General features: G+C 39.4%; 1 protein-coding gene across 4 annotated transcripts in view; it reads right to left on the reverse strand.

Annotated features, from left to right (window-relative positions):
• Positions 1–13,280, reverse strand: part of ADGRG6 (adhesion G protein-coupled receptor G6) — a 109,446-nt gene that overhangs the window by 60,610 nt on the left and 35,556 nt on the right. For all 4 annotated transcript variants that reach the window (XM_065680701.1, XM_065680703.1, XM_065680702.1 and 1 more), the window contains exons 3-4: positions 6,861–7,202; positions 1,145–1,765 (exon numbers count right to left, since the gene is read on the reverse strand). In XM_065680701.1, the coding sequence (XP_065536773.1) occupies positions 1,145–1,765; positions 6,861–7,202 (963 nt within the window). The remainder of the gene's footprint in view (positions 1–1,144; positions 1,766–6,860; positions 7,203–13,280) is intronic.

Consider the following 13,280-nt stretch of genomic DNA (forward strand, 5'->3'; position numbering starts at 1 on the left):
AAACCATGTCACCCAAGGATCTGTCCAAGCTGGCCTTGAACACTGTTAAGGATGGAGCATTTACCACTTCTTTGGGCAACCTGTTCCAGCACCTTACCATCCTCACAGTGAAGAATTTCTTCCTTTTATCTAACCTAAAGCTGCCTTGTTTGAGTTGGAACCAATTGCCTCTTGTCCTATCACTATACCAGGTCTCCAGGCTGAACAGCCCCAACTCTCTCAGCCTGTCTTCATACGGGAGGTGCTCCAGCCCCCTGATCATCCTTGCGCCCCTCTGGACTTGTTCCAACAGCTCCATGTCCTTCTTATGTTGAGGACACCAGAACTGCACACAGTACTCCAAGTGAGATCTCAGGAGAGCAAAGGCGCAGGATCAACCTGCTGGTCACGCTCCTTTTGATGCAGCCCAGGATACGGTTGGTGTTTCTGAGCATCTGAGGCATGAAATGAGAAGAGGTTGGACAATGTACTTGAAATTTGTCTTCTGGAGTAATCTACAGGAAGAAAGTCCTTCAGTAATTACCAGTTAAACGAAGGACTGATAATATGTCACCAGGAAGATAAACCACAATGATTTTGATCTAAAACTCTTCCTGTCTGCCTCCTCTAATTTAATCTTTTCTCATACTTTTCTGTCTCATATTCATTGTTGTTTTGTCACTGTTTTTGCTGGCCGTGCACACACAGCACAAGGCTAGCAAGTGCTCCTTCTGGCTAATCAAAGGGCCAAAGGGCAGGCACAAAACCATTTCCTAAAGGGTTAGTTAATACACATTTTTTTCTCCAGATATCACTGTAATCTTGCTTAAGGCCAGCATGTATGTACTGCCTGTAATCCCCATTTCATATAAGTAGAAGGCCAGGAAACAAACTGTTCAGAAAAAACTTTGATATGCAGATCATTTCAAGCAGCAACTCAATATACTCAGGGGACTTGTTCTTTTCCTTTAGGGAATCAAATCTACACCCTTTCAAACCATCTGCATATGGCAAGAGTCGAGCTGAAGTCTAATAAAGGTAAGAGCTAGCTGTATTTCTTTCACAGGGACACTTATTTTTTTCCATGCTCGTATATGATATGTTCAGCACAATGCACAAGTGTGGGGGGAAAATAAGCAAAAAAGATTTGGCAGGGCATACTCACCACAACTTAAATTGTTTTCTGCTTTCAGTGCTGAAGTTGGAATACTCCAGAATTCATTTTCCCAGTCTACAATGTTTCCTTTCACATCACAGCTGAGGTTGGCCAGTGTTTGTGCATTCATGGTGAAATTCCAGAGGCGGAAGTTGTAAATGTCCCCATTTAGAGAGCTCACTTCATTGCTGTTAGAGCCCAGCACCAGCCTGCCGTTTCCAGGGATAACTTTGCCAAAGATACCTGGACAGTACACTATATGATAGGTGCTTTTGGCATATATACCTATGCTGCCCGAGAAGCTATCCCCTACGACACAGAGCTGTTGAAAAGTTCCCGTGAAGAACTCTGCATTTCGAGGCAATGCATTCTCAAGGATGCACTGCGTGCCTGAGATGGACAGAAAATGGCCTTTTGTGGTCTTCCCAAAGCTGAAGAATTCTTTTGACAATGCATCGGTGTAGGAAAAAACCTTCCAATCATCATTGTCATCATTGCTGCCCTTGGTTGCTTCGAAGCACAGCGTAAACTGGCTGAGCTCTGGCACTGAGACAGTCTCTGCCACAGACACAGCATCAACATCAGGAACCTGGGGAATGATGACTTTCTGATTCCTCAGGGACACGGCAACTAGAACCAAGAGCAGATAAATTATAAAAATAAAAATTAAAAAATCATCATATAGAAATAAAGGCAGACTGGCAGCAGAGGCTAAAGTTACATTCATTACATCAAACATTCATCAGGTGTTTTTATCACTGTATATACCAATAGCACCTACAAAGAGGAATTTGGCTTGGGAGTGCACTCAAGTGAAAACGTACAGTTTCTTTTCAGTAACATGGAGAATGCTGTTAACAGCCTCTCAAGATGCATTAAGAGTAATATTAGGACGTATTACCTACTAACTTCTAACTGCCTCAGCTCACTTTATAAAAATTACTATTCATTCATCTAGTAAGGATGTATTAGGCAATGGAATAAGCAAGTTACTTGAAAAACACAGTATGACTTCCTTTTAAGTTATATTATTTTAACTTGTCTGCATGACTGCATTACACTAGTGAAGTTCATATCTTGCTTCTTTTAAATACTGCAACAGAAGAAAGCCCCCATTAAATTCCTTGGCAAACTGAAGCCTTTTGTTCTTGAATCCAGCTAAAGGGTTTCTGCGATGCATTAGGCATCTTCTCATTTTGTCCCCAGCAGCCTTCTGGTTGAATACTGAAACCATGAATATTTATATCCAAGTTGTTCACCATTTGCTAATATTTGTGTCAGCAATTTTGGATTTTGCACAAGTATCTAGAAATAGCTAGTCCTCCTGCAAATGTGCACTGCGGTAAGGGTATTTAGGCATGCGCAGAATTGCTTTGTCTCTAATTATGATTAAGTATTCTCATTTGCACTGGCAAAATGGCAGACACCAAATGTGAAAAGCAGTGTCACACAACATATGCTTTTTCTCCATGAGGATATTAGTGACAATTCTGCTCACTGTACCTTGGAGAACATTATTTTCCCAAATTGTCAATATGCTCGGTTTTATTGGCACATGTATGGCAGCAAAATTCTTCTAGTAAATTTTTCCACAAAAAGAAGTTTCAAGTTTTCAGAAACGCAAAGGCATTGAGGTCAGCAAGAGCAGCCTGCAGCAGCCTTTGGTTTCACTTGTGGTTCCACAGTTTTGTGACAGACGACATCTCCCGCAAATATCTGCTACCTCTTTTACACATTTTAACAGTCTATATGCTGGAAGTGAAATTGTTTTTTGCTATACCTGAAACAGTAACTGTCACAGCAATTCATCCCTAGTCTCTTCAGGGATTTCTAAGGGATGCCACAACACATACACTGATTACTGTTCCCTTCTCAGAATGAAATAAAAGCCTTTCAATATGAGAGGGTGAGACATGTAAAGAAAGGGTGACTGTCACGCCACACTTGGGAAAAGAGACAGATACATGGGGTATAAGGATTCTGCGTAGTCTGTGGTATTGCAATATCCCTTTTCCAGCAGCTTGCAAAGTCTCTGACCTCCAAACTACCATATTTGGATATACACAAGGACATAATTTGACAAATATATAGTAAAATAACATTGCGCATTATCTGCCAACCCAGCAAGTGGAGAATGGGAGGGAAGAGAGAAAAATACTGGCCTTTATAATGGCTGGATTTACTTCATAGATTTTTTTGTTTTCCTTCCTAAGGGCAAAAGTATGTTGTAACAATTTTATAGGATAGAAAATGCATTCAACTCTCCATTGAAAACAGGGGCATTTTTTTCATGGGTTTATTATACTGTAAGCTTCTTTACATAACATGGGAAGTGTTCCAGAAGAACTATAAGGATTCCAGACTTAAAAAAAGAAGAAAGAAACCTCATTCATATGAATGCTGTCCTGCCTGTGTTAGGATGGTGAACAGAGTTATGAACCACCTGGTCACATTTAAACAGTACAGAAAGAGAAATAAACAGGGAAGACATTGCTCCAGCACTGAACAAGTCTACCCAACTTCACTGTACTCATCCAACAGATTTAACCTCTGGCACCTTCCCTGTGGAGTGAAAGAAGAAGACTAACAACTATTTTGTCCCTGTGGAGAAAACAGAACTGTGCCATCAACATAAAGCAAGAGATCTCCTTCTTTATTACAGTTGCACAGCCAGTCACCATACTGGTGAATTTCAGATGTTTGTACTGGAGAAGCTGGCTATTCTCCAAGGAAGAATATACATATATATTCTTTGAATATTCATTCAAGTGTTTAGACTACTTTCAGAATGATGTTAAATTGCTTTTGTTAGGAAGATAGCTGGATTTACAGTTACACTGCTATTTACTTGTGAAGAACGTACAAAAACCTTGGCAGCCCAAAAGCAGCAGAACTGACCAGCAACAGCTCACTGTTCTGAGATCCACATCTGCTTTTATGGGAGCACTGGGACAACATGAAGCCTGCCTCTGCTGCTTTTTAGTGCCCCCAGCTTACGTGCAACTCATTGTCTCACATCTCATATGCCCCTTTACATAAGCAAGCCAGGAGTCTCTAGAAAGTATTTTACAATCCCTTGCAGGGAAAACTGCTTTCCTGGCAATTGGTGGGCTTTTCACCATGGTTCGGTGCTTAAGTGGTGGCTTCTGCTGTTCCTAACTTCACCGCTTTCATCTGCCCTTTCATTGATGCTGGAGGAAATGCACTACCTTTAATGAGGTCTGCAAGTGTCTATATATCAAATACCTGTTTAAGAATTTTTTGTTACTATTTCACTGAACTGTGTTTTTAATCTGGGCTACTGCAGTACTACTCAACTCTATGCTAACTTCACATAACATTGTCTCAAGCACTTCTAACAGTACGGAAGCTAACGCAGGTCTGTTGGCTAGCCTTCCTCTCATTTAAGTGACTGAGTTCTACTCACCAGTTAACTTATGCAGTTAAGTATTACTAGAAAATTATTTAACATGCCAGCTATTCAGCTGCTGTAAGTTGACACAGCCATCCTAAGACTAGCGAAGCTGCATTCATTTACTGCGGCTAAGTATACACACCATCCATCTGCTTTTGGTGTGTCACAGAAGGTGACAACCAGGAAAGCCAGCATTTGTGTGGGTGGCCAACTTGTTATGAACAACAGGACATGCTCTGCGAAACTCAGTTTGAAACCGCTCTTACATAAAACCAAGCAGTCACACAAAAGCTGTTCTATTCTCTGATAATTCCCTCCCAAAACTCACTTTCTTATTTTGTCTTTCCTGTTTTTTTTGCGTACATATTTTATATTAGGACGTACCATTAATCTCTTTCTAAATGCCATTTACAGTTAGAAAATTTCTGCATGTCTTTGAACAGCCCCTTCCACTGCATTACTTTGTTAAACTCAAAACTGAACTACTTAATTTCATTATTTACATATGACTACTTCCGAGAAATAAAATATTAATATAACCCTGTTCCTCTTGCTCTAGGATAAAAGAACGATTTTGCTCAAGTATCATGTTTGCAGTAGTAACAATGGTGTCAGCTTGACAACGGAGTTTTGCAGCTCCATTGGGAACCTGAAGTTAGGGGGTGTACAATTTTTCCAGTGGCTTTGGGAACTCTTTGCAAGGACAAGAGAGTGTAGCACTAACATCTGCCATGCAGATGCATCATAATGTGTGTGTGCGTGCATGGATGTCCTATTGTCTACATGCTTTTATAACTTAAAGGAAAGCAGTACATTATCATCCCTTTACGAAGTCCCTTTTCTGCATCCATTGCCAGGTTAAATGTTGCAATGATCTTTGCCTGCAAATGGTTCCCTACTATATCTGTGGACCTTTTCTCTCCTCCTCACTGAACATATTTGAGGGCAACATTGCATCTTTCAATTCCAGTTGTGAGTCATCTCATCCCTTACAGTCATACTTAAACATGAAAAGATTAAAGAGGAAAAAGGAAATTAATCGATTAATCATTTTGCATAATCTGACTGCTCCTAGAATTGCTACTACATTAATTTCTTCAGCATGAAAAGGACAGCAAAAGTAAAAAGAAGTATTTTTTAGCTCATATGATATGACATTACTTTTTTTTTTTTTCCTTACAGAATTACACACAAATTTTGCTGGCAAATCAGGAGTACTCTTTTCTTATGACTCCTGCAGGCTACTATCTTAATTATGTTAAAATATATAATATATGTAATAAATATTAAAAAAAAATCTGTGGAAGATGTACGTGTGACTGAAGAGATAACTGCAAACCTCCTTCCTCTGTCTTTCTACAGCAGCCAGATAACCAACAGAAGTGTGATATAATAATATAAATGCTCAATGCAACAGTAGTATTTAGTCTAAGGTGTGTGACTTCAAGAAAAAGAAAACCTACTGAGAGCATGCAACTGTAAACTATAACCCTGAAGTGGAATGAATGGTCAGTAGCATATGGCGCCTGTAAGTGATGATCCTAATGTCCTTCTATTACCTCACTGCCCTTTACCGTCATGTGAGAGCCACTTCTAATTAATGCTTTAAAGAACAAAACAAACATCAATCATATGCTGTTTGTACCCATATATTCTAAGAGAGTAAGAGTAAGTGTCCTTTACTTTTCTGCAGTTTAAAAAGCTTTTAAAAAGCTTTTTAAAAAGTAAGCATTGCTACGTATTTAAGGAAGGGAAAGAAAGGTCAAGGAACTGGAACGAAAGGTAGCCATCCTGCAATGCCAGCTCATCCCTGGGAGTTTGTTCTAGAGGCTAGAAGAACTCCTGAGAAGTTCTTCGGCACAGCTCCTCCCCACTGTTGGGTATTTTGCTGGGCCAGAGGTCTGTGCTGGCCTTATTTCTGGCTCAGATAAGTTCCTTTTCATGCTCTCCTTCAGTTTTCTATGTCCATCTGCAGGTATGGTGACCTTAAGGAGAAGTGCCTTGCTTCCAAACCCTCCAGCATAAATTTGAAAGGAAAGGCACAGCTAGGCCTAAAACTTTTGCATATGAAGAAGTTTTTCTAACACATCTGATGTTTTGTTCCAGAATAAAATAATTGATTTTCACCCAAGAAAAATGAATTCATTAAGAAAAAAATAATAAGAGAACTCTGTAGCTTTACACTGCAGCTTCCCCATCCTTTCTCTTCTTATGAAAGACTTGATTCACTGAGGAAGTGTCATTCTAATCCTTACAGGACATTTCCTTCTAACATCTAAAAGAGGAATGAAATGCTCTCGGTTTACTTACTTCGTACATAGCTGGCATTAAAACCTTTCTTTTGGATACTGAAGTCACTTTTAAATGACACAATCATTTCATTTCCAGTAGAGTTATAGGATAATCCTTTGGCAGTGATGCCACAAAGGTTCATTGGGCTTTCTCCATTGTCTAATGTTAGTGAATCATAAATGCAGCCTGGAGCTTCTTCAATGTCAAAATCAATAAATGTTAGCTGTATGATGAATCCATGAGGTGCTCGGATGATCCACTTGCATGCTTGGCTGTTAGGATAATCACTGGGGAAGCATGGAGAAGTGAAAACTCCAGATGGGTCAGTTAGCACGATCCTACAGTCATAGCATCCATGCGCTGGCAAGAAAAACAGAGAAAGGTTGACGTCAGGAAGAGAGATAACAGGAAAGTATCATCAACACAATAACTAAATGTAGATCTATATAGAAAAACATAGACAGAGATGGGAGGAAGAAAGGCAGAAAAAAGGCCTGGTTTCTAGTGGGCAAAATGCTGGAAGAATAGCATAGCAAAATAAGATTTTATATCAGAAAACCTACACAAAATAAATATAAATTATAGTGCTAAATATCCATTTGTGCACACAGTATGAATCTGCTATGTGTATTGACTGGACAAAGGTGAAGCAAAAGCAAGATTTTTTAATTCAGAAAGGCAAACAAATTCTTAAACTGCAACTTCTAAAAAGATGACTGGTGTCATTTACAGTTTTTAGCTAGTGGTCTGATGCTGACTAGTGGCCATTCCAGCAGCTCCATGCCATGCTATTGTTTCCAGTGGAATGTCCCTGGAATGCAGCAGCACAGAGACTGGCTGAAGAGTGGCAGAAGCAACAGCTCTGCAGAGCTCACAAAGGTTAGTCATCAGCATTTGCAGCAAATGCTCTCCACATCACCCAGAAGGGTAGCTGGCTTTTGAATCCACAGCAAATTACTGCACTCCTGCACTCTTCCCATGCTGACTCAGCTCCATTGACACATTTGTGGCAGTCAGGCTCTAAGAAATTCTTCTCCTATTCCTCATACTCCTTTGCCCACCTGCTGTGCTCATTCACAAGATAAGCCTGGTTAGTCGCTGTGGTTGTGTCTATTGTTTGCGCATTTATTATATATTTACTTAGTGTATTATATGATACAATTACTGTGAACTGCCTGCTGCTAAAACCTGCAACAGTTTGCCAAATCAGCACTGAACAAACTAGGTGGGAACAGAATATCACCAACAGACAACCAAAGAAGCTTAACTGGCACAGTCATGCTGAATTACTTTGCAAACATTTCACTAGGCCATAGTCCTGCACCAAGTATCACAAGTATGAAAAAAGAGGACAATATGAGCAGGCATTATTAGCTGCAGAAGCAAAAAGCAACTAAAAAATTTGTCAAGTGTAAGCTACATACACAGCAGCTATAAAATAGGAATTGATACAACAAACTTCTCCAAAGAACCCTTGATGTTTCTATCCACTGCTTGGGTCCTGATATCATTCAGTCACATTCAAATGGTGTTTGGCCTAAACAAATGGACCCTAACTCTGTGAAGCTGCACGGCAAAACTAGAAGCAGCTTACATCTGCAGGGAGAACTGTGAGGTGCACTTTAGAGAGGGTTTGTAATTTTTATTTGAAAATCACAAATTCATATGGCCCCAAAGAGGTAAGAGCAATTGATTGGGCTCTCAGAGCTGGCTACATTAGGAAAGATCAGAGGGATTCTTATTTGTTCAGATGAGAAAAAAAAAAAAAGACTCTCTGAAAGATTTGCAGGTACCTTGGGAAGAAGTGGGGCTCATGACACTGGAAAATGATCATGCAGTAGAAACAGGAGCCTGTCCACTCCTAATTTCTCTGCAGATCTTTACAGTCAGAGGACTACTCTGACAAGGGGCAATGGGTGTAAACTGGAACATAGGAAGTTCCACGTTAACATCAGGAAGAACTTCTTTACTGTAAGAGTGACAGAGCACTGAAACAGGTTGCCAAGGGGGGTTGTGGAGTCTCCTACACTGGAGATATTCAAGGCCCGCCTGGACAAGTTCCTGTGTGATGTACTGTAGGTTACCCTGCTCTTGCAGGGGGGTTGGACTAGATGATCTTTTTAGGTCCCTTCCAACCCTTGGGATTCTGTGATTCTGTGATTCTGTGACTACGCTCACCTGCCCTAGAACCCTGCTGTTCCATTTATTAACCAAAGAGCGAACATTTATTTATTGGTATGGTGACTATAAATCCTACAGTTGTACAAACAGCTTCATCCAGTAGATTTTGCACAGATAAGTATCAATTTTCAGAGAACCACCCTAGATTGAGAGGAGGAGGAACAGGAAAAGCACGCTCTATGCCACAAGCCGCAGTGGTCTTCTAGTCCAGGGCAAGTGAACCTCTACAGGGCAGAGCAGCTGTAAGATGGCTCTGGCTGGAGCTGCCTCCAGCTGGAAGGCTCAGTGATTCACGCTCCTGCCTGCATTTTTGCTAAGATGAGGGCTACAAGGGCTGAGGATTTGGCAGCATGCCGTACCCACTCTCCTACTCATTCCTGCCAGAGAAATAAATGACACAGGGCTATCTAGGCAGCTGAGAGTATTCCCTGTGTACCCAGATGGACCTGAAGCCAGGGACTAAGCTGTGAAGTGGTGTAAATATAAACTAGGAACATAAGCGTTAATGTACACTCATTCAGCCTTTGATCCCTAATTATAAAACACTGTTGAACCAGAAAAGCTATGCTACTTGTAAGTAAAAGTGTATCTCTCAAACTGGCGGAATATTACATTCAACCTGAGACTGAAAAAGTCAAATCTGTCCATCAGAAAGAACACAGACATTCTTAAGAGAAGCCTGCCTTTATTAATGCCATTGATTACCATCAGCCAAAATAGGACTCAGCTTTTCCTTTTATTTCTCTCATGAGTATTTATCACTGATGCTAAGCTGCATAAAATCCCCAATCAGTACATGTAATAAAATACTTTTTCCCTGCTGTCACTGTAAATGCTAAAACATGAAGGTTATTTATGCTATTGGGTTTTTTTACTCATTTAGTCTTTCACTAACATATTATTAGTATATCCATATTGTTTTGTTGGTTTTACAGAACTAACACAAAAAAACAGGCCCTAAATTTAGATAGGAAAATAAGTGCTCAAACTTTACATACACAGAAGAAACAGATTTGGTGAACAAAATAGTTTACTTTTTTGAAGTGCGTTGGCTTCATTTTGGCATAGTACCTATTATGTCCATGACTGCAATTTGAAGGAGAAATAGCCTGTTTTCATGCAAATGTCCACAGTAGTAAGTAAAAAGAAAAGAAAACAAACAACAAAACTATATATAAACAGAATGGTTTTGAATGGAACTTTTTGCACAGCTTCTCGTGAGACAGTTATTTTTCTATAAACACCACCTATTTTACTCATTAAAGAGAAAAAATTGCTGTGGCAACTTTAGGCTGTCAGCCAAAGCTGACAAATATTTTGCAATCCCATTGGCCCAGACCAGTTCTGAACTGTGGATATTGAATACTTATTGCAATACACACCACAAACATTTCTACAAGCAATCTAAGATATTTTATTGATTTTAATGGAAACAAATATAGGTATGATGTTCTCGGTCAGGAGCTCCACATACACAGAATCTGCCTATCAGTTCTTTTTTTTAACATCCTAAACCACAGGAAATTCACTCTTTAAATATATTTTATCCAGAAAAGCCTTCATCTTTTCTCTCCATCTTTTCTTCATCAAACCAGAATGAGCACCTTCCTCATATAGTGAACTCAAGGACTTTCAACACTTCCTAAATTGAAAGTTTCACGAGGTAATTAACTTTTCTCCATCATGAGAATAACCTGAGTATGGTTTTCATTTCATAATCACTATTGTTGTTTTTTTTTTTTTCTGCAGGAATCATACCTCCTATAATATTATGCTAAAAAGTGAAATTAATAAATTCCTCTGGAGTACATTACAGCTTTTACCAAAGTTATATAAGCAATTCACAAACGTTATTTGACTTCAGAAGAGGAACTGACGGCAGGGGAAATGGCTTTTTCCCTCCTATCATACCCACTTTATAAGGATAACATTAGGCATGGACATAATGGGCAAAAATGGCAAAAGTTTCCACGGATTTTGGGTTCTAATCTAAGAAATGAGAGTACTGATTTTCCTTAACTACTTAGTGTTTGTACAGGGTTTTATATGTCCAACGCACACTATCAGTGACCTTAAACTGCAGCTGGAAGAGCAGTCTGCCAATCTGGCCTACTGTAGAAAATCCAAAAAGGAGTACTTACTGGCCAGTGGAAAATTTTGGTCAAAGCAATCTGGCCATCTTTAATAGGAACTTATCACTAAAGGTGAGGACAGAATCCCATTCTCATGGTTGCCAACTTTCCTAACCATGAGACCATTCTCTTTCTTCTAGGAGTCTTCTGCCTATTTCACATATATACCTTTGAATTTCTATGAAGAGGAAAGTACCCTGTATTGGTCTTCCCTACACCATGCTGAATCATTTGCAGACTGTCCTAAAAATAAAGGGCTAAGAGGCACAGTACATAACTCTAAAGACTGCATCAAACAAACAGACCTGTGCATGCACTGTGTGTGTAAACCTCGTATTCTATAGAATAAAACTAACTGCTAAGCTTGTCCCATCTACTGATTTTGTCTCTTTAGAGCATCAACACAGAATTCTACCATTTGAACTCATGAAGACACCTGTTGGTACTGAGATAGATACACAATTCGAAAGTGACTTTCACGAGCCATTTGTGGGCAGCTGGAGCTGCCATCAGATCCAGAGCTACAATGCTGAGCTGTGGATTTGGGAAGGAAACATTCTGTATATAACCTCATCCCATACATTTGTACTTCTCTTTTTCAGATTTCTTCTTACATGACTAACACATTCCAGCACTTGTCTCCAAAATCTGTGCTAATACTCATATTTTCCTCTAGCTCCTAACATTTCTCTACTTCTCTCCGTTGTCATCATTTCCCCCAAAAACCTCATCTTTTGCCCTATTATATTCTGCACTTCTTTCTCAGGCACGAGTTTTTACTTTTTGTCCACCTGCTTTCATTTCTGCACTTACCCAACCTTGGAGAAATGCTGGACAACAAATTTTGCTTGGCCAAGAATTTTTTAAAAGAGCAAAAGCAATCTATCTTGGGACAGTGCCTGTTTCAGCCCCAAAAGACTTGAAAATTGTGAAGGTTAGAATCAAATCAAAACAAGATTTCTGGGGAAAAATGTCTGTGTTTGAAATCTGTGCATTATCCAGTTTGTTTTCACACTAAGTTACACCTTGAACTGTATTTTTCTTTTTCCAGCTGTGGCATGCAGCTGGCCTCCTGTACAGCATTTTCCACTTTACAGAAGTGTAAATGACTACGTATGTGTAGGCAGCAGCACAGGATACCAATGATAGTCGGTGCTGGTTCAATTAACACTACAGGCATTTTTTTAAAATCCACTAAAAGGCTTCTCATAAAAGTAAGACAGAATGGTGCTGGATTTCATTTTGGCATGAAAATTAATTTTATTTCTCCTGTAGAGGACATAACTTTCATATGAAAATATTCTGAAATGAATCTATGCAGCTTTGGGATTGAATTGTCAGAAACTGAACAAAACAGTTTATGTTAGCTCCAGTCTTATTCAAGTGAACAATCAAATTTCTCCTGCCTGACAGAATTAGGCCAATCCTAATCCACAGAAAATCTTAGCTACAATACAAGGCACTTTAGACATAAAAAACCAGTACAGAATTAATTATAATTTGCTTTCATGTAGACATCTGCGAACCTTTTAGCACTTTATATAAATTCTTAAAAAGTAGCACAAGGTTGGTCATTTTGAACTAAGTAAGAGAGAAGCACGGGGAGGTGACACGACACAGGAGCTTGCAAGCACGTGGCAAAGCCCAAAATAGAAGTGAAAGCTTACAATCATTTACTGTAGCAGCATGAAAAAATATCTCTTTTGATGAAATTCAGGCAGAAAAAAGTCTTGTTTTATAATAGGCAATTAATTGTTGGAAGTTTTTTCTATTTCAAGAATGCCATAACAGAGATATAGCCAAACATTAGGTTAAATGTATTTATGACTCCAAATAGACGGGTGAATGAGGTCAGCAATGGGCACACCTGCAGGCAAGGAAGAGGAAGGGCCAAACCACCAAGGTGTGGGTGGGCTGGAATGGCTACAGAACAAACAAACCCATGTTATTCCAACGAGACACAAACACTAAACCCAGAACAGCTATCACATGCCAAAGGCTTCAACAGTAGCATATCTTCTCTCTTAAAAAAAACATTTCAGATGTAAAGCCGATCTGTAGATCTACAAAAATACCTATACACAAAATGTCAATATAGTAACTGCAAAGAAGTGTCACATCACTC

Source organism: Lathamus discolor, chromosome 5 (assembly GCF_037157495.1).
Source record: "Lathamus discolor isolate bLatDis1 chromosome 5, bLatDis1.hap1, whole genome shotgun sequence".
NCBI classification, from domain to species: domain Eukaryota; kingdom Metazoa; phylum Chordata; class Aves; order Psittaciformes; family Psittacidae; genus Lathamus; species Lathamus discolor.